The 27,678-nt window shown below is 32.4% G+C and overlaps 1 protein-coding gene across 1 annotated transcript; it reads right to left on the bottom strand.

Moving 5' to 3' along the window:
• Positions 1 to 610: 610 nt before the first annotated feature.
• On the bottom strand, positions 611 to 26,811 carry LOC111705629 (uncharacterized). Its single transcript, XM_023478237.1, has 24 exons — positions 26,759 to 26,811; positions 26,029 to 26,097; positions 21,668 to 21,727; positions 20,538 to 20,755; positions 19,451 to 19,581; positions 17,338 to 17,423; positions 16,851 to 16,917; positions 15,825 to 15,962; positions 14,993 to 15,047; positions 14,435 to 14,592; positions 12,131 to 12,256; positions 11,964 to 12,063; positions 10,582 to 10,743; positions 9,762 to 9,818; positions 7,699 to 7,796; positions 7,077 to 7,181; positions 6,781 to 6,946; positions 6,358 to 6,395; positions 4,960 to 5,066; positions 4,584 to 4,698; positions 3,270 to 3,478; positions 1,912 to 2,384; positions 1,310 to 1,848; positions 611 to 892 (listed from the first exon to the last, which is right to left on the bottom strand). Exons 1-24 carry the CDS (start codon positions 26,809 to 26,811, stop codon positions 698 to 700), a joined length of 3,525 nt encoding a protein of 1,174 aa, XP_023334005.1. The 3' UTR covers positions 611 to 697.
• Between the last annotated feature and the right edge of the window lie 867 nt (positions 26,812 to 27,678).

Raw genomic sequence — 27,678 nt, 5'->3', positions numbered from 1 at the left:
AACAAATATAATATCAAATATGCCTTTAGGGATACTCACAAACGATCCGAATACAGAGACGATTTTATAGAATTATACTGTCTGTTTCCTTACATTTATGATTCCCTGTACCTGTAAACTTGTTTCTTTCTTTACCTTATCATTGAATAAGCCATAACAAAAATTATATTCAAGACTGAATTTAACCTCGGAATCGTCAAATTTAAAGAGATACAGGTCGTCTTTACAGTCTCATCCTTAGTTTTATTATGAACACTAAAAAATCATTATTCATTTAATCAATTAATTATATACTTCAAAGGCAAAATATATCACAATGGAATTTTTCAATTTTTCAACAAATATTTACAAATAAATAAAAAATCTCTAGAAAAATGTCTTCACAGTAGGAAACAGTATAAAATTTATTTTTAATCTAGAAAAAAAAACAATAAAATTTTCTGAATAAAACATTTTTGACAATCAATACTCAAACGTATCTTTGTCACAAATTTATTTTTATTTTGAAATATTTTGAAATTTAATCGTTTCTTTTCGTTTTGTCCATTTGTCAAAAAGTTGTAAAAACTTTTGTCCGGAAACTTTTTTAAACGTTATGCCCTTTTAAATGTTTAAATTGAAATTTTTTATTCAACGTCTCGGGCAAATGTCGTCTTTTTACAGAATCCAAAAATATCTAAATAAGAATTGACTTTGTCTATATAACGCTTGTAGATGTATCAACGTTTAGAATAACTTGTTTATCCCTTGATATATCCTCTAAACCCCTGGTTGAGTCCCTAAAACCTCTTGTAAAGGCCATATGACCCCTTGAAGATTCTCTGGAGGCCCTGATAGAGCCCCTAGAAGCCCCTAAAGGGACTGAAAGTACGTTTAAATTAACTGCCTCTTCCTGTAAAGTAATTTATTCATTTACTTTAACATTTTCTTGAAAATAATCACTTTTTCATTCATAAATTATTGAAACTTATAATCGAACAATGACTGATAAAAAGAAATAATAACAATCAAAAACTTACTTTGAATTAAAAAAATGAATAATGATGAATTCATTAACAGAAAAGAATTTAATATATTAATCAGTTTAAAACATTAAAATCTAAAAATTAAGTAAAAGTCGACAAAAATCAAATCAAAAAGGACATTGTTAAATGAAAAATTAATAAAACAAAAGTAAAAAAAATTAAAAAATAAGAAATATGTTAAATGAATCGAACAAACGGAGTAATGAAAATATCGACTAAAATAACAAAATGTTAGATTGAAAATGAAAATGAATGAATAAATGAATGAATAAATGAATAATTCCCTGGTTTTTGACCGGTTCTCGCTCAACAAACACAATCTCACCAAATTCATCTTCAGGGACCCTTAGTTGGAAAAAATCTCCTAAATTTGGCCCGGGGTCCCTAATATTTACGTTTCTGTCTTTGGCGGCAAATCTGAGAGAATTTTTAACTTCTAGAACAGAACAGTCTGCGTAACTTTGAGCATCTTCAGTAAATAATTCTCCTCTTAATCCTGTTTCTGCTCCTTTGGCTCCTGTTCCTCCAGATTCTCTTGATCCTGCGTCTAATTCTCTTTCTGATTTTCTCTGAGATTCTGCCGTTCTTTGTCTTGGCTCCTGTACCCCTTGTTCAATTCCTGTTTTGATGTTTTGTCGACTGTAGCTGCTGTTTTCTCCGCCAGGATTGCTGTTTAGTCGACAATGGATACTGTTTATCACCGAAGGGTTGCTGTTTTGTTGGCTGTGATTGCTGTTCACATTGGACTTTAGGTCACTGTTTCTTGCACTTTTCATGTTGATATTTTGAGCCTGTAGTCTGGTTAGATTAGCTTCATGCCGACCTGAAATGGAAATGTTTAAATTATGTTTCGGGAGTTTTAAAATTGATTGATTGATTATAATACCTGGCTCTATATGAACAGGTTCTTCTGTCTCCACTAGAACAGCTTCACTATCTGCTCGTAGAAGTCCTCCTACACCCAGGGCAAGGAAACCTCCTTCTACGCCTGTTTCCCGGCCCAGGTTCATGCTGTGCCGATATCTCAGATCTGTGGTTCGATCCTGTTCTCCGGGTCTACCAGAGTCAGATTCACGTCTCTCAAGTCGAACCAGACCCAGGTCCAGGGAGAAGGCTCCAAGGTCAACCCTGTCTTCAACCGGTCTCTGTTGGAGGTTGTCAAAATACATCTCCTCTTGAGCTTCCGAAGGCGGGGCAGAGTAGCCACTTGAGTCCTGGCCTAGGGCGGAGAAGTTACTGGAGTCCTGGCCTAGGGCGGAGAAGTTACTGGATTCAATGATGACGGTTGCATAGTCTGGGGGAGAGGATGTATCCTTGATTAGATGTCGTCCTCCTCCCTGTAACCTCCGCATAGATCTTCTATAACACAAGAAAACATTATTATTATTTACTGTAGTCAAGTCAATATCGTCTTCTTCGAAAAGGAAGAAATCCAGGAAAAAAAAGAAAACATAAATTCTAAAAATAAAAATTCCTTCAATTAATAAATTGAAAATAAAGTTACTAAAAAATTGAATTAATTCGTAAAACCCACAAAATCTCACTTAAATGAATATCTAAAACTCTTTAAATGTTATAATCTGTAGTCTAGAAGGTTGATTTTGTCTTCTGAATTGAAAAAGCATTAAAAATAGAGATTTAAAATTTTGGCCAGCAAGAAAAACCGGTTTGCAGTTGCGTGAGAAAAAAGTAGAGAAACTTCAAGAAGTCGCCTTGAATTGAAGTCACGATTTTGATTTAATCCTGTATCTTCGAAACTAAGTTAAACCCCATGTTTAAATAAAAACTTTAGTCTTTCATTGTAAGTTTTGAAATATGTATTATATAGAATATCAAATAACCCTTTGAAATCTTGTTAAGTTTAAAACAAAGTTTAATATTATCTAGTATAAAGCGGAATTTCTGAACAATTGATAAAGACTTACAAATCGTTTGTAACCATTGCATAACATTTTTGTATGCTACAATAACCCCAAAACGTTGTTGGCCTTTTTTGTGCTTTTCATTTAATGGTTTAAAATATACAGGGTTATCCACAAAGAATGAGCCTTTAAAGACAAGTTGAAACTCTTTAAATATGACGGTTTTAATGATTTCTCGAGTTTCAGAGAATCAAAAAGTATGGAAACAGACACTATAAACTTCCGTACTGTCGTCCCTGAAGTCTCATCCTTAGTGTATAACACTGTAAACAAGCTTCTTAATAATTTATTTGGAAAGCGGTAAACAAATGTCGTCCTTCACCTGAAAGACTGTCTAATGATTCTGGCAAGCCTAGCCCCTGTAGCTGTACTATAGCTGGGAGGCGGGGTGTACTTGGGGGGCGGATCCGAGGCCTGGGGAGGGGCAGCCGGGGTGGAAGGGTTGAAATTAGTTAGAATTACATCAGGAGATCGAACTGTTGGAAGTCGTCTTTGTGCTGAGTAGTAGGGTTTATATAACATCTCCAATTTCTGAGGAATAATAAAAATATTATTCTTATTCTTAGAATCTCCATTTATAGAGTGACATGTCCAATTTACAACGAAAACCTTTTACAAGTTGGTTTTGTGATCTGTATAAGGATGCATTTTGAAAACACAATTTCAATTTTGTTTTCTTTAAAAAAAGATTTGCAGATTTATGCTACAGAAACATAAAAGGAAATAATGAGAATTAAACAATTTACAATAATATCTTCCATATTAGTCATCAGATTAAAATTTAAATTTAGATTCATTCAAAACTTCGTTTATTTCTTTAATAATTTTACAGTAAGTAAGGAAGTCTCTACTGTGTGCAATAAATCTATACTATAAAGGAAGTATCTGCAGGTTTGAATATTATTACTGTGTGCAAGTAATCTGTACTATTGTTTCGCTACTTAGCGATTTCCCTAAAGACCTAATATATGTACCGTGTGGTATTTCTCAGGATTGGATCGTAAGACTCCCTTCTCTCAACGCTCTTCATAATAAAAAGGAAGATAGTAAGGTTCCGAACGTTTATTTCTCTGAGCCTTCAATCTAAACAAGTTTAATAAACCCACAGAAAAAGCTTTGAGTGAAAATCATACAAATATAACAAATAATCCACTCAGGCATTAAAAAACTGTGGCTAGGAACCAACAAACGAATACATAATCATCAATCATACTAGAATCAACCAATAAACATAGATATATATAAAATAATTACCACGGTGATCCCAGAATTCTGAACACGGAAAATACTTGCAAAACGAATAAACATATACTGAATATAAATATAACTACTACTCCGCTAGAAATCTTGCGTCTGCGCAGTCGGACTGTAAACAGTTCCTAAACTAGTTCTTTCACAATACATTCCGTACAGATCTTCAGGGAGAACTCAGAAATACCCAGGGGGGACAAGCAGACTTTCTACACGCAGCATGGCTCGCGTAACAACTATAAAGGAAGTATCTACAGGTTTTAATATTTTTACTGTGTGCAAGGAATCTGTACTATAAAGGAAGTATCTGCAGGTTTGAATATTATTGCTGTGTGCAAGGAATCTGTACTATAAAGGAAGTATCTGCAGGTTTGAATAATATTACCGTGTGCAATGAATCTGTACTATAAAGGAAGTATCTACAGGTTTGAATGACAGCAACGAATGGAACAATGAGAATAGGAAGAAGCTGCATCATGGAACCAATCTCACGAACCCAGCTAAAAAAAATAATAATAATAATAATGATAAAAATAATAAAATTGATAATAATTATATTAATTACAATGATGATAGTAATAATAATGATAATAATAATAAAAATATAATATTGATAATAATTATATTAATGGCAATGATGATAGTAATAATAATGAAAATAATGATAAAAATATAATATTGATAATAATTATATTATTGACAATGATGATATTAATAATAATGATAATAATGATAAAATAAATCAAGAGATGTGTGTTTACCTGGGTAGGTATTTGTACCCTACACCCACTCTCCAATCAAACATGTCGGACACGTGACCAGTTTTAAAAGTTACAACAGACATTATCAACAAGGAGATGGGTAATATCTAAATATTTGTCTTTAAAGGGATTGTATAATGAATTTCAAGTCACACTCCAATATTTTATCCAATTGAATCGATCAATGAAAATGGAGGGTCACAAAAAATTAAGTCTACTCTCATTTTAAAGAATATCTAAAAATGCTGATCGAAATGTAATAAAATTTACGTACAGGGTGTCCCACGAAACATGACAGTTGGTGAATAGTTTTGAATGTCTTCTTCCACATACTATATTTTGCCCATTTATCTTAATGATGTACCATTACCATATGTTGATCATGTAAAATATCTTGGATGCACGCTACAAACAGATAATTCATTTACTCGTGATATAAATCAGAAACGTGGACAGTTTATTGCTAAAATTCATTCCCTGAATCAAGAATTTTACTTTGCAGATTCAACAGTTTTGATTAAATTATATAACCTTTATGCAACGAGTATATATGGATCCAATTTATGGAATTTATTTTCGAATGACGTGTTCAGAATTTATTCGTCTTGGAACTCTGCAGTTAGAATTGTGTTTAAATTACCAAACACTTGTCATAGATATTTTATCGAACCATTGTCACAGTCATCTCATTTAATGACCATGTTCTGCAGTAGATTTGTTTCATTCATTTCTTCATTAGAAAATTCGTCAAAAATTTGTATCAGACTTTTGATAAATCTTTTAAAATTTGATCAAAGCTAGGTCAGTAACTGCAAAAAAACTGAGAAATATTGCAGACAAATGCAACAAAGATTTGAATATTATCGACAAACGTATAGTAAAAAATTGTATGATATTTCAAGAAATACCCTTGGAAGAAGAATGGAGGATTCCATTTTTAAATGAATTAATTTCTGCAAAAAACAATAAGATTGTTATCAATGGAGTTGAACAAGCTGAGATTGACGATATTATTAATTTTATATGCACGACTTAATTACAGTATGATTTTGTTTCTTGTATTTGTATTCATTTTTGATATACTCTTATATAGTTCTTTTTTCTTCTGTTTAATTGTACCAATTATTTAAATTGTGTACGTTTACGAAAATAAATAAAAATAAATAAATATTAGATATCAAAGACTTTTTGCAGTTTATTTCTTTAAAAACATGTTTAATTTTTTACTCTGAAATCAATTTTACTATAATATAACTGTCATATAAAAGATGTTATTAGTCTCCTTAGTATCAAACAACTTATCAAACTATGGAAGAAGACATTTTAAACTATTGACCAACTGTTATGTTTCGTGGGACACCCTGTATTATTTGTTTGTAATTTTTTTTAATGTCTTACCACAGTCCAAATAAAAGCTAAGAAAGGTCCCAGCCAACCTTAAACAATTGAAATAGAAATATATAATATTAGTTGACAGACAGTTAAGAGTCAATAAAAATTTTATACTCAAAATTAAGATATAATCGTTATTCTATCTTGTTTTTAAACAAATTTGGGCAATTTCATAAAAATCAGTCATATGAAGAAACCAAAATTATAAATTAAAAGTTTTTAGAAAAATCAGGATATCTCATTCAATTTAGCTCGGAAACAGATTTATTTCCGGTCCCGATGCAAATAAGGATCACTTGCGACCTTGAACTTACACTATTAGTTTACCCTGAAATTACCCAAATAAGTGAACGGTCCCTTTAAGGGTCAAAGTGTACTTCAATTTTTAGCGGGGTTTAACGAATTTCATAATTATTATTATTATTATACCTGAACATATAGATGATCTGGGGAAGAGTAGAGTAGAAATCTGGTTTGAACCGTACGGTTTGCCCCGTACTACAAGTACACCAAATACAAGGAGTAGGTACAGTACCATCACCCACCAACCAGAACCAACAGTACAGTCAAGAAAGTAAACAACAAAAATTCCAATCTAGGATAAAAATCATAATAATAATACTAATTAATAATAATAATAATAATAATAATAATAACAACAATAATAATAATAATAATAATAATAATAAAAATAATAATAATAATAACAACAATAGTAATAATACCTCTGTAGCTATTGGAAGACCTAGTGTAAGACCAAGAGCGCAAACACAGAATGTTATACTTCCTTCCCAGTTCTTTAAAGTAGAGGATCTGATAGCAATCAACCCCTAGCAAACACACAGATTAGAGATCAGAGATACGGTGGTAATCAGAAAACAGTGGTATGATTGTCGTCTTTTCATTTCCTTTTATGTGGTTATAAGTAGCAGCTTAATGTTTAACAAAATTTATTGAAAGTAATCGGTTTTAACAATGACGAAAATCTTAGATAAAAGAATGAACGTAGACGAAAATCATTCCGCAGTATTCTGGTTAATTCTGCATCAGAGGGGATATTGTAAAAGTTTTTCAGAGGATTTTTTTAAAAGAAGAAATGTAAGAATTAAAAATTCATGATTACAGAATTTAACGGTTGGAGGAAAGGATGAATGAAAGGTTAAATAATATACCTGTATAGGTGGATGAAAGGATGAATGAAAGGTTGAATAAATATAGGTGTATAAATGTATGAAAGGATGAATGAAAGATTACATAATATACCTGTATAAATGTATGAAAGGATTAATGAAAGGTTGAATAAATATATCTGTATAAATGTATGAAAGGATGAAAGGTTTAATATACCTGTATAAATGTATGGAAGAGAGCAAGACTCTGTGAAATACCAAGAAGAATAAGAGTAAAATAAAAGAGAATTGCCCAAACTGGAGAGATGGTTCCAACTAAAGAAAAGATGATCAATTTTGAATTGAATATTTTTAAGTGTGGATCAATCATTCATTTCACTAGTGATCAATACCATACATAATGGGAGTGTCTGGCTTGGCATGGTAGTTGATATGACAGTTTCAGTAAGAATAAATATTTTCATTTAATGTTTACCGCCGATTTAAGGATGTATCTCTTATTGGATGATGAGTAGATAGAAAGATAGATATTACCGCCATACTATTTCAATTGGTTCAGAACAGCCAACAAACACATGACTGAACCCTAATTGGATCATGCGCTAAGGAGTGATGAAAGGTTATAGTATTGTAAAGAAATGTTTCTTGAACTAGTTTGAGCCAAATACGACGTTTGTACTGTGTAGAATCTTTAAAATCCTACAGCGCCAAATAGGTTGTGTATTGAATTTCTAAAAAAATTCTCTACAACACTGCACTTTCAGCTCAACTACCATATGTCTAGCCAGACACTCCCTTTAATTATTCAATCTCATTCAGTCTCAATCAGAAAAAATTTTACAAAAAAGCAACCAATTCAATAGGAAAAAAATCAACTAAGCATTTGATTGTCTAGTTGCCTTTTCGTTTTTTGAAGGAATTTAGTTTAGGCCACCAACTCGGATTTTCTTATCCCTATATCTTTCCAACCCGATGTCGTAGACCTTTGATATTTCAAACTATAAATTATCAAAGGGTTTCATTATCAGATTGGAAAGATAAATGAATTATAAAATTTAAGTTTGTGACAAAAGCTTAATTTTTTTATGACCATATCAAAAAATAGATTCGACGTCACCCGGCTTCCAAGTAATAAATCAAAGAATATTTTTCTTTTTTAATATATTTTTCACTGGTTCAGAATATGGGTTTAGTCATTGATAGATTCCGTTAAATCTTAGTTTGAAAGGGATTTGCATAATTTATAAAAATTACACTGGAACTGGATGATACACGTTATTTAATGTGATCCTTTTCTTAAAAAGAGTTCTGTCCGATTAACAACGGTACACTTGAAATCTAGCTTTCTCTGATCAATAGCAATGTTAAGATAACGTCATTTTCATTTGAAAATGTGTCGAATTCTGTCAATTACATTCTTTGTCTGTGCAGCTTGAAATCCACAAGACCTTTGTTCAAGTTGCTACACCATGTTATATTAATTTATATTTGTGTGTGAAAATAAATCTTAATAATAATAATTAGAAATTTCAATATTTAGATAGAAAAGATATTTTCACTAGTTTTGTTAAGAAAGTTCACACAAAGATTAAAGTTCTAAAGGATGGTTTGACGATTAATTTCTGCAAATTTAATTTCTAATAATTTCCCCTGTCCATCACAAAACAAGCCAACCATACTTTTTATGTCGGACGTTAAGATTTCCTTTGATAAAACCAACTGTTTAATTAATCCTATAAACCAATATATGATTTATAATTTTACCACTTCGTTCTTTCCTTTTATCCTCAAGCATTTTCTGTGAATTTATTGACAAAAGGAACACCTATTGGTCGCCAAAAATTCCTATTTTCTAATCATCACATTTTCTAATCTTTGCAATCTTAGATATTTAAAACTATGAATTCTGCTTAATCAACAGTCAAAATTTGCAATATCATGACATCATAAGGTATAGGAAATACAAAATCAGAGTTTGCGAGTTTTATTTCTCAATTTAAAAAGAAATAAACATATTTTTTGGCTACATTTTCATTCCTGAACGACCCAAACAACCCATGACTGGTTTCACAGGTCTTCAGTAATTTGTATGTCCCTTTGAAGCAATTAAAGCAAGCAACCAAACAAACAAACAAAGCATCAAAACAAACAAACAAAGCACCCTAACAAACAAACAAACAAAGCACCCAAAAAACAAACAAAGCAACCAGACAAACAAACAAAGCACCCAAACAAACAACCAAAGTAATCGAACAAACAATAAACAATAAGAAAGTTTACCTGTAATTGAAAAATATACTGGTATTAACTCGGTAGCTAGTCGGTTAACTTGATAACCTGAATATTCAGTTTTCAATCAATCAATCAATAAAGAAAAAAAAACCTTCACATTACAGAGTGAATTTATGTATAAAGGATGAAAATTACAATTTACTTGTAATGGTAAGTGTGTAGGTATGGTTTATGTGAGTAGGTGGGTAGTTAGCCTTATAGGCAGGTATAAGCTAAAGTATGATAGACCCCTAGATAAGAAGGTTTAGGCTAGGTCATGGAAATTTGTCAATTGTTAAGTAAGAAGACATGTAGTAGGTAAAGCAAAATATTTAGACAATTAGGGAAGTAGAAAAGTAGGTAGGAAAGTGCTAAGTAGAGAAGGTAGGGAAGTGCTAAATAGAAAAGTAGAGAAGTAGGTAGGGAAGTGCTAAGTAGAGAAGTAGGTAGGGAAGTGCTAAGAAGTAGAGAAGTAGGTAGGGAAGTGCTAAGTAGAGAAGTAGGTAGGGAAGTGCTAAGTAGAGAAGTAGGTCGAGAAGTGTGTGGAGGGTGTAGAGGTTGCAAAGAATGAAACTCTAAGAACTAAAAACTCCGGTCCATTTGAAGAACCGACCCAACGTGACAATATAGTAAAAAAATCATCACCGTCGATTTAATTATTTTTTTTTCTGTCCTGAATTTAGAGTTAAAGGTTTTACTTAATGAGTGTGAAAAGAAATAAAGGAGGTTTTAGTTTCAGGATACAAATAATATAAGAAAAAAGAGTGAATGAAGTTTGTACAATCATCCCTAAATATTTTTATAGGTAACCCTGTATATGACTCTGTACCTGAGAATTGAGTAGAATCCTGTGTTGTATCCAGTATGCGCACGCCGGTCAGATATGACACGTGATCTATATCCTGGGGATGGGGTCGGGAAGGAGAGGGAGGACGGAGAGGATCAATCTGCTGCGGAGTAGGAAGCATGAAACGGTACGAGCTGTAGGACTCTAAACATACAACAATATTAAACTAAGAGATTTAGAGATAAGCATTTTTTTGATTTTTAAACATTCAAGTGTCGATTATATCTTATAATTGTAAAAAAAGTATTTTTTTCAAATATTGTTCATGTCTGTTAAAGAGACTGTCCTTGTTATTTCGACTGACTCTTCGTTCAAATTGTATTTCTCTCAATTCCTTCCATTATTTCTATAGCAAGAAAGTCACTATTTTAGAGAAAACTCAGGATTAATTTTCTAAAAATAAATAACATTCATTCTTGATCTAACAAATCTTTAAAAGTATCATTGTGAATCCGACATGCCACTCTATAAATAGAGGGTCACTCAAAATTACGTAAAATTTACAGTCCATAAGAGGGGCAGTAAAGGATAAATGAAAGGGGGTGTAGGCTGAAACCTGAGTATTACAGGAGTTGATCGAGAAATATAAGAGTTCTATCTAATGACCCTGTCTCGAGAAATTGATATAAAACTTTGTCAAAATTATACCAAAACTTATATATTTAAAATTTGGTATAAGATTCTAAGTTTTAGTCAGACCATAGTCAACAAATACGCAACCAATCTGAAACCATAGTCAACAAATACGCAACCAATCTGAAACCATAGTCAACAAATACACAACCAATCTGAAACCATAGTCAACAAATACGCAACCAATCTGAAACCATAGTCAACAAATACGCAACCAATCTGAAACCATAGTCAACAAATACGCAACCAATCTGAAACCATAGTCAACAAATACGCAACCAATCTGAAACTATCTGAAGCCTAAAAAACTAAGGTTTGCTCCTATTATAATTTGAATTTAATAATTTTTCACTTTTAATAGATATAATTGATAATATACTTTATACGTCCGTATCACATGACCAGAACTCCCACCAATGGAAATGGAGTATCATTGTCACGTGTCTCCGTCTGTATCAAGAATCTTAGAATCTTATACCAAATTTTACATATATGTTTTGGTATAGTTTTAACAAAGTTTTTTATATCAATCTCTCGAGACAGGAACATTAGATAGAACTCTTATCGGTCTCGATCAACTCCTGCAATACTCGGGTTTCATCCTATACCCCCTTTCATTTATCCTTTAAAGTCCCTTTAAGCAGTTCAGTAACAGTTCATAGCTTAGAACAGACAAATTTGAAACAACATTTCGGATTTACGTAAAACAAGTTTGGTTTGCGTGAACCTACCGAAAGACGAAGGTATGTAGGCCTGGCGTCCATCAACTTCTATCCTTTTCTTTACAACAATGCCTAGGAGACCAGATAGCAGCAGAAATAGTATCACAACCTAGATAGATAGATAGATAGATAGATAGACATATGTACATGTAAATGTATATGTAAATACGACCTACCAGTAATATAAATGTTGTATCTCTCTTAATATTATGTTTGAACTTGTTATGAGCTGCTAACTGTATTAAGGATCCACCAAAAATACCCCAGACGAGGAAACACTCTTTTGCAGCACAGACCCAAGACTAAAATATAAAAAAGATAAAACTAAACATAAATGAAATATAAGAGATTTCAACGCAACGCAACATCTTCCGATGATTTGCCTATTATAGAGCTTAGAAACAATCCTTAGAGGCTTGTCATTTTTATATTCAGGACTATAAACAGTAAAATAGTGTTAAATTCAGAGTTAAGACTGGCAACACTTTTAAGTTTGTCCGGTCTCTACAGTAGATGTATAATTTTTACGATTGTGTACTGTGGGGTATCCAGGATAAGGAAATACTATGAAGTGTATAGTCGACGTACATGTAGTATGTACGCATATTGGGACTAACCGTTTCTTTATTGTATTCTTAACTTGTTCACTTTCTCTTTCAGTCTTTCTTAATTTTAACTATATTTGTTTCTCCTTTCTTTATTTTAAAACGGAAGGTGCACGCCCTACATTGATAATCAGAAAGCAATATAATAGGAAGACGACATTTTAGCAATAGTTTAGCATTTTGATGCTGTTACAAAGCAACTAGTTTTACTATACACTAATTTAGTAAAATGGGTCTGTTTACACTGCACAATTTCTGTGTCTCATTGCACTTTTTAAAGTTAGAGCTTGATTCTAAAAGTCGTTTTCCTATATTTCAGAGGGTTCTGGTTCTCACTTTATCATGGTTGATGAATAACCCTAAATCTCTCAACAGTATATTATACAGTAAATACCCTTTCTTCAACTCGCGTCAACCATATCATTATGTGCCATTATCACAATGTCTAAACCACAAAACCACACTTTCACCCCCCCCCCTCTTCCTTATTTTATTCCAGCATGCGGTTCCCGCATATATACATATAAAACAACAATTTTCTTTCTCATTTCATTGAAATCTGTACTCCAGTAGAAAGTGTATTTGTCTTTTGAAAATATGTAAAATATTGAAATTCGAAATTGATTTTTTCACTTAAAACTAATTGCTTTGTCTAAACTTTAAAAAACGTATCAATGCCAAATCAGTTAATCAGTTAATCAGTTAATCTCTCCGCGAGAAGAAGATTAATTAGTTACCCTCAGGCGCGTAGTGGAGGGGGGCCGGTACCCCTGTGCCCCCCCTAGACATGCAACCCCCTAAGCCCCCCCCCCCCTAGAGCCAGAGGCAGGCTCTAATTTACTAAACAGTAAACTTACATATATATTCATATTTTTTACTTTTCTTACCAATCGACAATGTCACAATTTGTCCATTTTATGATTATTTCTCAAATTCTTTCTTTTACCTTAATCTTATTTACAATATGTTTTTCGCGGGGTTTCATTTAAAATGATTGGTAATTATGGTCAGATGACTAATAGTCAGCCTTCAGGTAGATTAATATAGATTTTAAACTTTATTTTTTCTTTATACCGGTTTTTAAGGGGGGTGCACATCAACCGTTAGGGGGGTGCACAAAAAAGTACACCCTCCTACGCTAAACCTCCACTACGCGCCTGGTTATCCTCATTTTTTTCTTCCAAAAGTTCTCTACTTTGGGCGAATTTTTAGAAGAAGGTGGAAGAGTGTCTGTTCCAGTTTCTAACTGTTGATCGATAATCGTGAAACAAAATTGGATTCCACGTTCTTACATCTCTGGTACTCTATATTAAGCTTTCCAGTCACCATATGTCGTATCCTATAATCCAATATGTTATATGGAGCAGGCGATACACTTTTACAAACAAATTCTACATTTTATGAACATATTCTTCTTTTCTACAGTTTTACAAACAAATTCTATATTTTATGAACATATTCTTCTTTTCTACAGTTTTACAAACAAATTCTATATTTTATGTACATATTCTTCTTTTCTAAAGTTTTACAAACAAACTCTATATTTTATGAACATTTTCTTCTTTCAAAAGTTAACTTCTAAATAAAAAACACGCCATTAATTGACAAAAAAAGGATGAGATTTGAAAAGACGACCTGAAACTCATGACAATTACATAGTTAATTTAAGGTTACTGCCTTGAATGTTGTCTTTTAATGGCCTTCTCATTGACATTACAACGAAAAACAGATTACAGTTTCAGTGAATCCTAAATTTAAGGAAGACAACGTATAAATTCTGTGCAGTCGTTCCTGAAGTCTCATCCTTTGTGTGTATTCCTGTTTGTTTGATACTCATGTTCCTTGGGGACACCCCTAACGCTTCATTTAACTCACCTTTGTGTTATAAATGAAATCCCACCAGTTGGTATCTTGAATATAGGCCTGGAACTCCGACAGCTGAAAACCCGCCAAAATTTTTGAAGTGAAGACGATATATCCAACAATGGTCATCGGGGTTAATAAGTACACAACCTTACCATAGGATCTTAAACCTGGAAAACATAAAAAGCTGTAAATAAAGTTTAACTTTATAATAAATACACTTAAAGGAACAGCCATTGAAGTGTCAAGTGAACTTAGATTCTAAAAAAGGGTATGTCAGATTTACAACGGTACCATAATATGAAAGATATTTTTATTTTTCTAGCTTGAAAACTGTTTAATTTTCTCCTATTGAGTCTGCAGAAGACGTACGTAAATCAATTTTCCAGAGAAACCAAAATTAAAAACAACGATTTTTTAATGAAAGATTTTTTAAGGATATCTTATTCAACCTTGATCAGGCAAAGCTTTTGAGGGTACCGTTGTAAATCGGACATGACACTCTATTAACAGTATCTTTAATAGACACACGTTTTGATTAAAAAAAATAAGTTTGTTAATCCTAATTACCTTTACTTAAACAGATGAAAATAACCATCCATATAACAACTAGGTTAAAGGCAACCTAAAAAATAATTTAATGAACATATTTTTAGTGCTATACAATAGTTTTAATTTTTTCAAATGTTTACAACAACTTGATACTAAAAAATCTCAAAATGCATTCACATTGGTATAAAGAAAACCATTTTGATCAATAAGCGAATCTTTTGTAATGCTTAAAATTTGAAGACGTATGTAGCTAGGGACGCATGCTTCAAAGATGAAAAACTTTAATTACTAATGAATCAGAAAATGATATCCTAGAAAAAACATTAAAGCTTTAAACCCATTTGCTCTATAACATCCCTTTATGCCATAGTTCTGTACTTTTTATATTTTAACTGGCACACTAAGTGTCTATCGTAGACCAAATTAATTAAGAGAAAATTGTCAACAGAGCAAATAGCAACAGACTAAACGGCCATGGCCATGGGCCAAATGACAATTAAGCAACTGGTCATAGAGAAAATGGTAATTTAAAAAGGCATGAGGCTATATTAAATGAACAAATGGCCATGAAAAAATTACTGTAAAACAAATGACAATATAGATCAAATAGCAATTGAGTTATTAGCCATAGAGCAAATGACAACTGAGCAAATTACCGTTATAGTTCAAATAGGCAATTGGCAATAAAGCAAATATCGTTGCCTTATTATTATTTCAATCCTGACGCTACCTGAAACTACATACTGCCATGGTAAAATTTTATTCTAATAGCAAAAAACCATTAAAAAATTAATAAGACGGCATTTCATAAGTTCTTTCGAAGTCTTCAAAGCTCCGGATATCACTGTACCTGAAACTGCATGTTTCCCATGGTAGGTTTAGTATCCGGAGCTGGATTGCTCCGATGTAGAACGGAATATGAGAAATAATCCGGGATAGTGTCCTGGAGAAGAGAGGTATGGTTTATACCCTCACATTGTCGAACACTCTACAGTAAACACAAATATAATAATTAATAAAATTAAAACCAAGCATCCCGGACTAACCAGGACGAGATGCATTCGGTTTCTTCTTTATGAATTTTTTATTATAAAGATTTATTCACACACAAAGATATAAATACATATATAAATGGTGCAGTTTAAATTTGTTTAAATAAATTTTTGAAAATACAGGTTTCCATAAAGAAAAGAGAAAAATATGCAAAATTATGCACAAATAGACGACATTGATCATTACTCATTACATAACATATTTATCATTTCAGTTATTACGTAATCATCGAATCCTTCAACATATAAATTATTCATTCTTGTATTTGAAAGTTCTTGTAAAACCGGAACTTTACATGCATTGTCCAATGGGACATCAAAATATTTGACGTGTTTGTCTATAATAATAAAATAACCTAAGTTTGAAATATCAAAGGTTTACATTATCAGATTGCTAAGATATTGGAATTAGAAAGTTTGCGTTTGTGACGAAGACGTTATAAAAAATTGTAATTTAAAAATAAACTAATTTTGATTAACAATAATTTAAATACCTCAACAAATTAATTATAAACATGGTATGTATTGTAACAAACAATTGTTTTCAAAACTTGTTGAATCAATATGAAAAAGTTTGAGATGTTTCTAAATTGAGGATATCAATTTATGTTATAAAAAAATATATATGATAAATTAAACAAGACATTGTTCCTTACAGCCGGCCAAACAGCTGGACCAAATGGGCTGAAATTTTTTTATGAGAACCCAAGGTACCCTGGGGGTAACATAGGCTAAATAAATTCTTTTTTTAATTCCACGGGCAACGCCGGGCCCTTCAGCTAGTGTTTAATAAAAAGTAATATTATATAAATAATTATAAATACCTGATGGTAAGGTAGTTGGTAGTTACAAAACGACCATTTATAATCTCCAGAAGAAATAAATGAATCCCTAAAAAAATAAGTTTATAAAAATATAAAAAATCTAATCAAGAAACAAATAAACTGACAAATCATAAAATTTACCTTTATAAGAAAGATGAAAAATAATAACTAAAGAATTAGGTCTTGGACAAAAATTTTCTATTCCTTTTTCTCTACAACCATATTATGTAAACCTTTGATATTTTAACAATTAGATTTTTAGATTTAACAAAATTCATAGTTTGAAATATCTAAGGTCTACAACATTTGGTTTTAAAGATATCGGAATCAAAAAATCAGAGTTTGTGCAGGGAAAAATTCAATTCCTTAATGATTTAAAACGTAAATATTTGAACTGATAATAATAATTATTTCAAAAATATATGTAAATGGTTGAAAATGTAAAACTAGACAGAAAAACTGTATTTTAATTAAGTTTAATAAAAACCTGAAATATACAAACATCCAGGATGTAACGACAGTACTGTACACACCAATCATCCCTTGTACAAGCATAAGAGACACACCAACACCCTGAAATATGTACATTGTATAAGTTTAAACTGTAAAATTATGAAAATGTCTCATTTATGTATTAGTTGGGAACACGTCATGCTCAATCAAGATAAAGATGCGCAAAATATTAATTTCATTGTGTAAGTTTTGCACAGTACATTCGAAACTGTAGAGGAAATACAGGGAAGTAACGCGTATTTTAAAGTGACCCTCTATGCAAGAATGGTAATGCCGATTTACAACTGTGCCCTTATAAGTAGAAAATGCGCAAGTCACTTAATGGCAGAAAACCCACGAATAAAAAACGCTTTCAAAAAAGCAGTTCTAATTCATGCTTGATCAGACGAAGCTTTAAAGAATACTGTTGTAAACCGGGCATTGCCATCTTTGTATGGAAGTACATCAGTCCCTTATCTTAAGTTTGAATGTTTGAGTGATGAATGAACACCAAAATGGTAAATTGAATCTAGTATTTGAGTATTATGATCAAACAGTGTAAAAACAAGATAGAAATCTTGATATGCTTAAATTTTATATTTATATATGTACTTTTGTACATAAAAATGACACAAGCTCTATACCACGCAAAATAACTTGACGTGATTAAGATGAAACAAGTTTTATACCACGCCTGTAGTACTAAGTCAAAAAGAAATTCGACTAATCATAATTAAAACAAAAAATCCAAACATTTTAAAAATACATTAAAATCTTGACATAGTAAGGAACAAAGGAATTGAGTTTTTGCCTCGAACTCAAATCTTCTGATCTCAATATCTTTGCAACCTGATGGTGAAAACCTTTGATATTTCACACTTAGATTATTTTATCTATAAGTATTAATAGCTTGAAATATCTAAGATCTACGACATTGGGTTACAAAGATATAGAGATTTGAAAATCAAAGTTTGTGGCAAAAACTCAACTCCATTNCCTGCTGTTTTAACAAAACAAGACTCCCAAATACGGAAACATTCAAATAACATGTTAAACTTATTCCTCAAAACGATATTTTAGAATTTTCGTTGTTAAGTTTAACCATTCCTAAATGTACATTAAATAGAATTTTATCAACAATGATTTTACTAATTTTGCTTCTATTTTAACTTTTGTATATATATTTATATATATACATCTATATACATATTTATTATTTACACTATAAACAATTGTTCTGTGTCATATTCATTGTACTATTAAAGGTCCTAACTTAAGTCTAAAAGTCGTCTTCCTATTTCGGAGTTTTCTGGTTTTCAATGTACATATTGATATTTTTTATAATTTGCTGTGTACTTAGTGTGGACTCATTTCCTCTTCTATTTGTTGCCATATGTCGCAGATTCAAGATCTTCTTCCCAGTCACATCCATCCTTACTTCCGAGTATATTATTGGTCTTTACTTTCTTCCGGTTCTAAACTTTCCTTGTTCTATACTTTCTTCATTGCTTTTTGCTTTCTTCCTTGTTCTTTACTTTCTTCCCTGTTCTTTACTTTCTTCCCTGTTCTTTATTTTCTTCCTTGTTCTTTACTTTCTTCCCTGCTCTTTACTTTCTTCCTTGTTCTTTACTTTCTTCGGTGTTCTTTACTTTCTTCCCTGTTTTTTACTTTCTTCCTTGTTCTTTACTTTCTTCGCTATTCTTTACTTTCTTCCCTGCTCTTTACTTTCTTTCCTGTTCTTTATTTTCTTCCTTCTTTTTTACTTTCTTCGCTGTTTTTTACTTTCTTCCCTGTTCTTAACTTTCTTTCTTGTTCTTTACTTTCTTCCCTGTTCTTAACTTTCTTCCTTGCTCTTAACTTTCTTCCCTGTTCTTTACTTTCTTTCTTGTTCTTTACTTTCTTCCTTGTTCTTTACTTTCTTCCCTGTTCTTGACTTTCTTCCCTGTTCTATACTTTCTTTTTTGTTCTTTAATTTCTTCCGTGTTCTTTACTTTCTTCCTTGGGGGGTAACGTAGGATTAAAAATTCGAGTTTTTTATATTTGATTTTTTTAATTCCACGGACAACGCCTGGCACTTCAGCTAGTTTTTAACAAAAGTTTACCCCTACCTGAAATATAGGTGATATTCTCCACATATCTATAATCCCTGAGCCCAGATATTGTCCTAAACTAGTGAAGAGGGAGAGCATTGGTAGTCCAAACAGCAGGGTTAACAACAGGAATTGAAGAAGAAAAATTACTGAAAACAAAAGTTACAATTTTACAATATGACTTTTGAATCGATGAAAGTACACATTTATTTATATAAATTTGTTCGATTATAATTTTGTGAACACGAAAAGCTTGTCGATAATAGGTTCGGTGCAGGGGATAAACTGACATGGCAAGGTTATATCATAAAGGATAGTTACTTGGGGATTAGTGAAAGATTTCAGTTTTATGATAAACGGGGTATTTTATTGAAGGATTTCCTGCTCAGAGTCAGCTAACAGGGTTTCAAGAAGGTTCACAGGTTCACGTGAATTAATGTTATAGCAGAAGCTTTATCACGCACCCCTGACCCTTCAGTAAAAGTAAATTCAACCTAAAGTCTGACCGCGTCAACCTTGTTGCACCGGCTAGTCCCATTGAGTGTTTGCTTTATTTACCCAATGTCCGGGCGATACAGTACAAACTGTGACTGGAAAGGTTGACCCGGCTCGGAAATTCAAATGTACTATGGCTGCCCGTGTTATCTATTAAGGCAAAAAGTTGGCGTTTATTGTTGAGTAAATGTAAGTAAAACCTTGCAAAGACTTTATATTCTAAAGGGGAAAAGTCAAATTTTGAACTACCTTTTGTTCTAATTCAGAGAATATTAATAGCCGTAAGGATTTGTTTCACGTCAATGGATGGAGAAAACAAGTTCCTCAAAATTTATTTTTAAAATGACCTATTTAAAATATTACTATTACTTTAAAAGCTAACGCCCCGAATTAAGTATTAAACAAAATTAATCCCCGGAAAAAAATGTTTTTTAATAAACCAATCTTAAATATATTTCAAAATACTTCACTTCAAAAAATCTAGACCCCGAATTTTAAAAGACTACCCACCACATTACGTATTTTCAAAACTTAAATTTATAGTACCCCAAATGAATATTTAAAAAGTATTGCTAATATATAACTTTCGACGTATTTTCAAAAATCTGACCTCCGAAGTCTGCTGTAAGAATACTGAATCTACTGATAGAAAACATGCCGAGCAGAGCAGAGAGTGAAGAGAAGAGAAAACTTAAAGAATGTTGCCACGCCCCCACCTGAACCCGCCCCGCCTCCTCCTCAGCACCAACAGGTCGACCACGCCTTCCGGGTGGAGGCCGAGTAGATCTTGTTGGAGATGCACGCCTGCTTCCATGTCGAGACGATGTTCTAGATAGATAGATAGATAGATAGATAGATAGATAGATAGATAGATAGATAGATAGATAGATAGATAGATAGATAGATAGATAGATAGATAGATAGATAGATTGATAGATAGATAGATAGATAGATAGATAGATTGATAGATAGATGGATAGATAGAAATAATTATTTTTAGAATAGTGAAAAAATAAATTTCAGGCTTGACAAAAGAATTTTTATTTTATGAGATATTGCACCAGAAATAGCCTTGTAAGGGTTAGATTGGTGATGCTACAATACACATTTCTTGCATAATCATTATTTTCATCATGAAATGTGAAATATTTCTAATTTTTCTGATATTTCTGATATTTCATTCAGATATTTCCAATATCTTTAAAAAGCTCTTTGCTCTTATATATCTATACTAAGGCTAGAAAAAAAATTCTTAAAAATTCTATTTTTCCTAAATTTTTTAAAGCTGTTTTTTCAATTCTCCGGGCAACGCCGGACCATTCAAATTGTTTCTAATATTTACGATATTTATAATACTAGACTTTTAAGGCGCTTCCCTGGAGGTCATGTGAGGTCCCACACCAAATTAGGGTTCGATCGGTCGTTCAGTCGTTCGGACGTATATTGGATACAAACTTAAATACAGACAGACAAGCAAAGATTATACAAAGCTTTTAGGGCACTCCGCGCCCATCTTCTATTTCAATAGAACATTTTCTCGATCTTTGTAATCATTGTAAAATAAAAACAAAAAAATATATATTTTGAATAGAATAAAAAATTCTTTAAAATTCAAATATTTTTTCAAACTTCGAAATTTGTTTTTCCATACTGTGTTAAAATTCCACTGGCAACGCCGCGCCGGGCATTCAGTCAGTATTAAATATTTCTAATATTTCTAATATTTCTAACATATCTAACCTGCGACTGCTTCGACTTCTGTGACTATGTCTCCCTGTGCTTCCGCCTCCTCTTCTCCTTCTAAAAACAAAATTATAAAATATTCACCCTCTGTGCAGTTGTGCAAAGAAATGGGCATCATTTTTTAGAACGAACGAAATTTTTTTGAACGAACGAAATTTTTCGTAAAAAACTACACGAACGATTTTACTGAACGATCATTCCGTGAAAAAACGAACGATATAGATAAAAAATGAACGATACATTTTTGAGAACGAACAAAATCGACTATTGAAAAAAAATGAACGAAATGGGTTGTTCACGAAAGATGAACGATCGAAATGAAAAAAATCGAACGTGACCATCTCTACTGCGCACTTCTGATGCAACACATCTTCTATTAAGAAGCCCTGAGCAGATGTATTTGAACGCTGTGAAATTATCTAAACATGACCATATATGGAGAATCAGGCTTTTCAAGGTTAATACAACAGTTTACCTAATCAGACAAACTTATTGATAAAGAATAGATTGGATTTCAGGACTCTTAACTCAGAGTAAGTTTTAAAGACGTGTGGTAAATGGACGTTAATTTCGTTCTGTCAAAATGAAAACGATAAGTTAACAATTAAACCCTCAAACAAATATATATCTAAATTTTTTAAAGTATAGTGCAATGATATAATCTTTTGAAGAAGATAAAATTATAATCAAACTGCATAGATGCAGAAGTACTCCTGATTGAAATACTAATTCGGAACGAAAACCAATCATACAAAAAAATTAAACTTTTATTCGACCCAACACTCTTTTATTTCAATTTTTTAAAATATTAACACAGCCAGAAAAATATTCAAACAAAAATATTTATTCAACGCTAGAAATAAACCTTCTAGCGAAAAAAATAATCTGAAAAAATGTCAGGCCTACTTTCGAGAGAATTATTGAAGAAAAAATTTAACAACCCATAGAAAATCCAATCACTCAAAACTTGACAGAAAGAGAAGGTAAAATTTATGTAACATTACTGTAACGACTTTGTAACCTTGTAGCTCCTCTGGTTTTGAACTTACGTAAAAATTATGGGAAAGCAAATATATTAGAACTAGCCTTATTGGGCGCTTCGCGCCCATCTTCTAAATTAATTGTGAACATGTTCTCTTTGTGTACATCGTAAAACAAAACAAAAATAATTCGCAGATTTTCACAAAAAATTTCGTGGATTTTCAAAATTTTCAAAAATTTAATGAAGATCGAATTTTGATGTAGACAAATATTTGAAATTTTGATCATTCATAAACCTTCCCTGGGGTTACTTGAGGTCCCACAAAAAATTTGGGCCCGATCGGTTCAGCCGTTTTGACGTTTATTGGATACAAACAAACAGACAAACAGACAAACAAACACCCAGACAAGCCAAATTTATATATAGACTAGCCTTAGAGGGCGCTTCGCGCCCATCTTCTAAATTAATTGTGAACATGTTCTCTTTGTGTACATCGTAAAACAAAACAAAAATAATTCGCGGATTTTCACAAAAAATTTCGTGGATTTTCAAAATTTTAAAAAATTTAATGAAGATCGAAGTTTGATGGAGACAAATATTTGAAATTTTGATCATTCATAAACCTTCCCTGGGGTTACTTGATGTCCCACAAAAAATTTGGGCCCGATCGGTTCAGCCGTTTTGACGTTTATTGGATACAAACAAACAGACAAACAGACAAACAAACAGACAAGCCAAATTTATATATAGATTTCTAAACATTTGGTTCTTCTCAATAGATGTTAATAGAAGGAGTTATGATTATAAACATTTATGTATCAGATTCCAATCTGACGTACAATTTACAATTAATAGTTTGACTTGATATTTTTAATGTTCTTGTTTTTGTTATATTCTTCAATATTCACATTTGAAATAATGTTTATCTTCCGCACCGTTTGTATCCCTGTATCTACGTATCATTTCAATATATGTTACCCTGTACCCTTGGTATCTCTTCGACATCCCTGTCCTCTCTATGTGCCCGTATCCCTGTATCCCTGCATCCCTGTATCTCTGTATCTCTGTATGCCCTTTGTATCCCTGTAACCCTTTATCACTGTATCTCTGAACCCCTGTATCCGGCTCTATATCTCTGTCTTCTGTATCTCTGTATCCCTGTATTCCTGTATCCCTGTATCCGTGTATCCAATCGTATCTACATTTATCTCTTTGTGGATTAGGTTAGCTTTTGGCTTGAACTTTATACTACATACATATGTAATGCATTGTATATGCAAATACGGTCGGATTTCATTCTATTCCACTAGGATTTAGGTTGCAAAGGAAGTAGGTGGGTATCTAAATAGATAAATAGCCAGGTAGGAAGGTAGGAGTGTAGGTAGTTATTGGTAGGGTAGATTGTTGTAAGGTAGGTAGGAAGGTAGGTAGATATGTGGGTACTGTTGTGAATTGGACATGCCAATCTCAAATAGGAGGGTTCCTTGAAACAACTAAACAATTAAATCTTTACAATCTGTACAGTAGTCAGTAGTTTGCAATATTTTTATTGTCTAATAGTCAGTTGTTTGCAGTGTTTGGACAAGTTCTTTAGGATTCATTTGAGACATATAAAAGATCTGTAAATCCTGAGTTTGAGTGGAAAGTCGACGTTCAAAAACGTACTTTTGAGTGGATACGTTTTCTGAATTGTTTTTTTTTAAATTATTAAACAATGACGACAAAAAAATGTAAAGAAAATTCTACAGTAAACTAATTAAAGTTTAGGAACAGGTTGAGAAAATAAAAATTAACTCTTATCATCGAAAATAAGTAATCTTATTCAATTATTAGTTTCAAGTTCATGATTTTGAACGTCGACTTTGCGCTCAAACTCAGTAACTAATTATACATCGTTTTATATGTCTCAAATGAATCCTAAAGAATTTGTCCAAAACACTGCATACTCAGTTTAACTACCTTACATAGCCGGTCTGTCACTTTAATGCTATGTTTTTGTTTACGTTTAGTTAAACAAATATTTGAGATTCCTCTTTCAACTAAACATACAAATAGAAAGCAAAAATAAAACACACATAAAAACAAGCAGGATTGTACAAGGATAAATTGTATAAATAAAAGAATATGTACTTTAAGAATCTGAGAAATACTGTGGTTTCTAATTTTGTAGGCGTTAACATCTTTTTATTTTTCATTGCTTCTATATCAGAATATCAGGAGCGTATTCAGGAATTTGGGGGGGCTATCTTTCTCTCTGTCCAGGGGGCTGAGCACCTCTTATGATCCAAAAATCTCCTAAAATCACAGATTTTATTGATCAAGGGGCTCAGCCCCCCCCCCGTCTGCAGAAGATGATGTTCTTGATAATAAAAAAATTAATTAAATCGAGAGGGTTTAGCTAGAAAGAGAAAATACACGCTTTACAGTTTACAGCTTTATCAGTATCATTATAGTTAGTTAAACCAGAATATAAGAAGATATTATTAAACCCAACATATGCTTCTATTTGTTCAAGAATATTGTCTAAAGTTAGAATATACAGGGTGTCCCACATCATGTTATACCGTTTAAAGCTCTAAATTGAGATATTCTAGACTAATCAGAAAAATTAAAAAGAATGAATACTTTCGAAAAATTGTACGCGGCTAGTATAAAAATTTGCATGCAGAAAATGCTAGCTTTTCGAGTAGTATAAGCGTATTTTGGTGTTAAAGCTTGGAGATAATCTAATACGATATGGGACGCTCTGTATTTGTATCCTGTGTATCCTGTGTATCCTGTGTATCCTGTGTATCCTGTGTATCCTGTGTATCCTGTGTATCCTGTTTATCACGTTATAGTATCTCTTCAAATAAATAAAATAATAAAATAATAACAATTTTTAACTATTTTTCTAGATCTCCCTCTCCCTCTGTTCAATGATTGTATGAGTGTTTACCGTACCGTAAATATACATTGTTGCAATACAAAAACAGGGCGTCATAAAAAAAGTGTTCAAAAGAATATCCAAATAAAAAATGTAAAAAGTTTTATTGTAATTCACCCATACGATAACTTCGACATTCTTGTTAAAGGGACTGTTCGAGTAATTAGAAGTGACCCTTTATGTAAAGATGGCACTGCCCGATCAACAACGGTACCACTAAAACCAGATCAAGTATGAATTAGATATCCATGTTTATAATTTTCTTTAAATGATTTTTTTGTAAATTTTCTCTACGTACTTGTGACAATTGTGAAGGGCAATATATCGGAAGTAAGCGATAATATCTTTCACATTATTGATCAGATAAAGGTTGCAAGGTACCGTTGTGAATCTTGCTATATTTTCCTGGAGGGTCAGAAGGACAGAAAAAAAAGTTTGAAAAAAACTTACCTTCTTTCTCTTCTTCTACTTGCACTGGTTCCCCTGCCATGTCCTCTACCACCTCTGCAGCGGGTTTCTCTGTAAAAAAATATTAAATTTCTAAAAAACTTTATTCTTTCTAAAAACTGAGAATAAGGATGAAGTTCGTATGGATTCCCCATTTTCTGAAAGTATTTTGCAAACAGTTAGGGTAGGTTGCTAGTTTACTAACCTGGTACATTTTGTACAGTAAGGGTATGTTGCTAGTTTACTAACCTGGCACATTGTGTACAGTAAGGGTAGGTTGCTAGTTTACTAACCTGGTACATTGTGTACAGTAAGGGTAGGTTGCTAGTTTACTAACCTGGCACATTGTGTACAGTTAGGGTAGGTTGCTAGTTTACTAACCTGGTACATTTTGTACAGTTAGGGTAGGTTGCTAGTTTACTAACCTGGCACATTGTGTACAATAAGGGTAGGTTGCTAGTTTACTAACCTGGTACATTGTGTACAGTAAGGGTAGGTTGCTAGTTTACTAACCTGGTACATTGTGTACAGTTAGGGTATGTTGCTAGTTTACTAACCTGGTACATTGTGTACAGTTAGGATAGGTTGATAGTTTACTAACCTGGTACATTGTGTACAGTTAGGGCAGGTTGCTAGTTTACTAACCTGGCACATTGTGTACAGTTATGGCAGGTTGATAGTTTACTAACCTGGCACATTGTGTACAGTTAGGGTAGGTTGCTAGTTTACTTACCTGGCACATTGTGTACAGTTAGGGTAGGTTGCTAGTTTACTAACCTGGTACATTGTGTACAGTTAGGGTAGGTTGCTAGTTTAATAACNCCCCCCCCCCTCCCATCCCCCCGCTATTATAACTAACAAATATGCAAAATAAAAGCGCTCTCAAGTTTTAACATGAAGTTGAGTTTATGAGTGTATTCTGCCTTGAATCTACCAACTGGCGTGGGGAGAAATTATCAGAGCTACAGCTGGGAATCATGTCGAAATAATGGGGAGCAAAAAGAGGTGAGGAGCCATCTGAAGGGGAAAATTTTCAGCTTTAAAGGGACTGTACACGTAATTTAAAGTCATCCTCCAGTTAAACGGCGGCATGTCTGATACACAATGCACGTAAATCTAACCACATCAATGTGTCTCTCATTAATAATATATCGCGCGTAAGAAACTTTACATATACAGAGCGTCCCATATCATATTAGACTATCTCCAAGCTTCAATGCCAAATTAAACCCATAATACTCGAAAAAGCTAACATTTTCTGCAAGAAAAAATTTATGTAAGCCTTATTCAATTTTATGAAATGATATATTCTTCTTATAATTTCTCATCAGGGGTCAATATAATTCCCAAAAAAGCTGATTTTCTCGATCCTGCCCCCAATTTTTAAAAAAAATGCCCCCAGTTAAAATTTTATTTTCAAATTCCACTAACACATTTGCCCCAATGCCCCCAATTTTGAAAAAAAATGCCCCCAATTTTTAAAAAAAATGCCCCCAGTTAAAATTTTTTTTTCAAATTCCACTAACACATTTGCCCCAATGCCCCCAATTTTGAAAAAAAATGCCCCCAATTTTTAAAAAAAATGCCCCCAGTTAAAATTTTTTTTTCAAATTCCACTAACACATTTGCCCCCAATTTGAAAAAAATGACCCC

Source organism: Eurytemora carolleeae, unplaced genomic scaffold (assembly GCF_000591075.1).
Source record: "Eurytemora carolleeae unplaced genomic scaffold, Eaff_2.0 scaffold291, whole genome shotgun sequence".
In the NCBI taxonomy this organism is placed as follows: domain Eukaryota; kingdom Metazoa; phylum Arthropoda; class Copepoda; order Calanoida; family Temoridae; genus Eurytemora; species Eurytemora carolleeae.
This window is presented reverse-complemented; position numbering and strand designations above follow the sequence as displayed.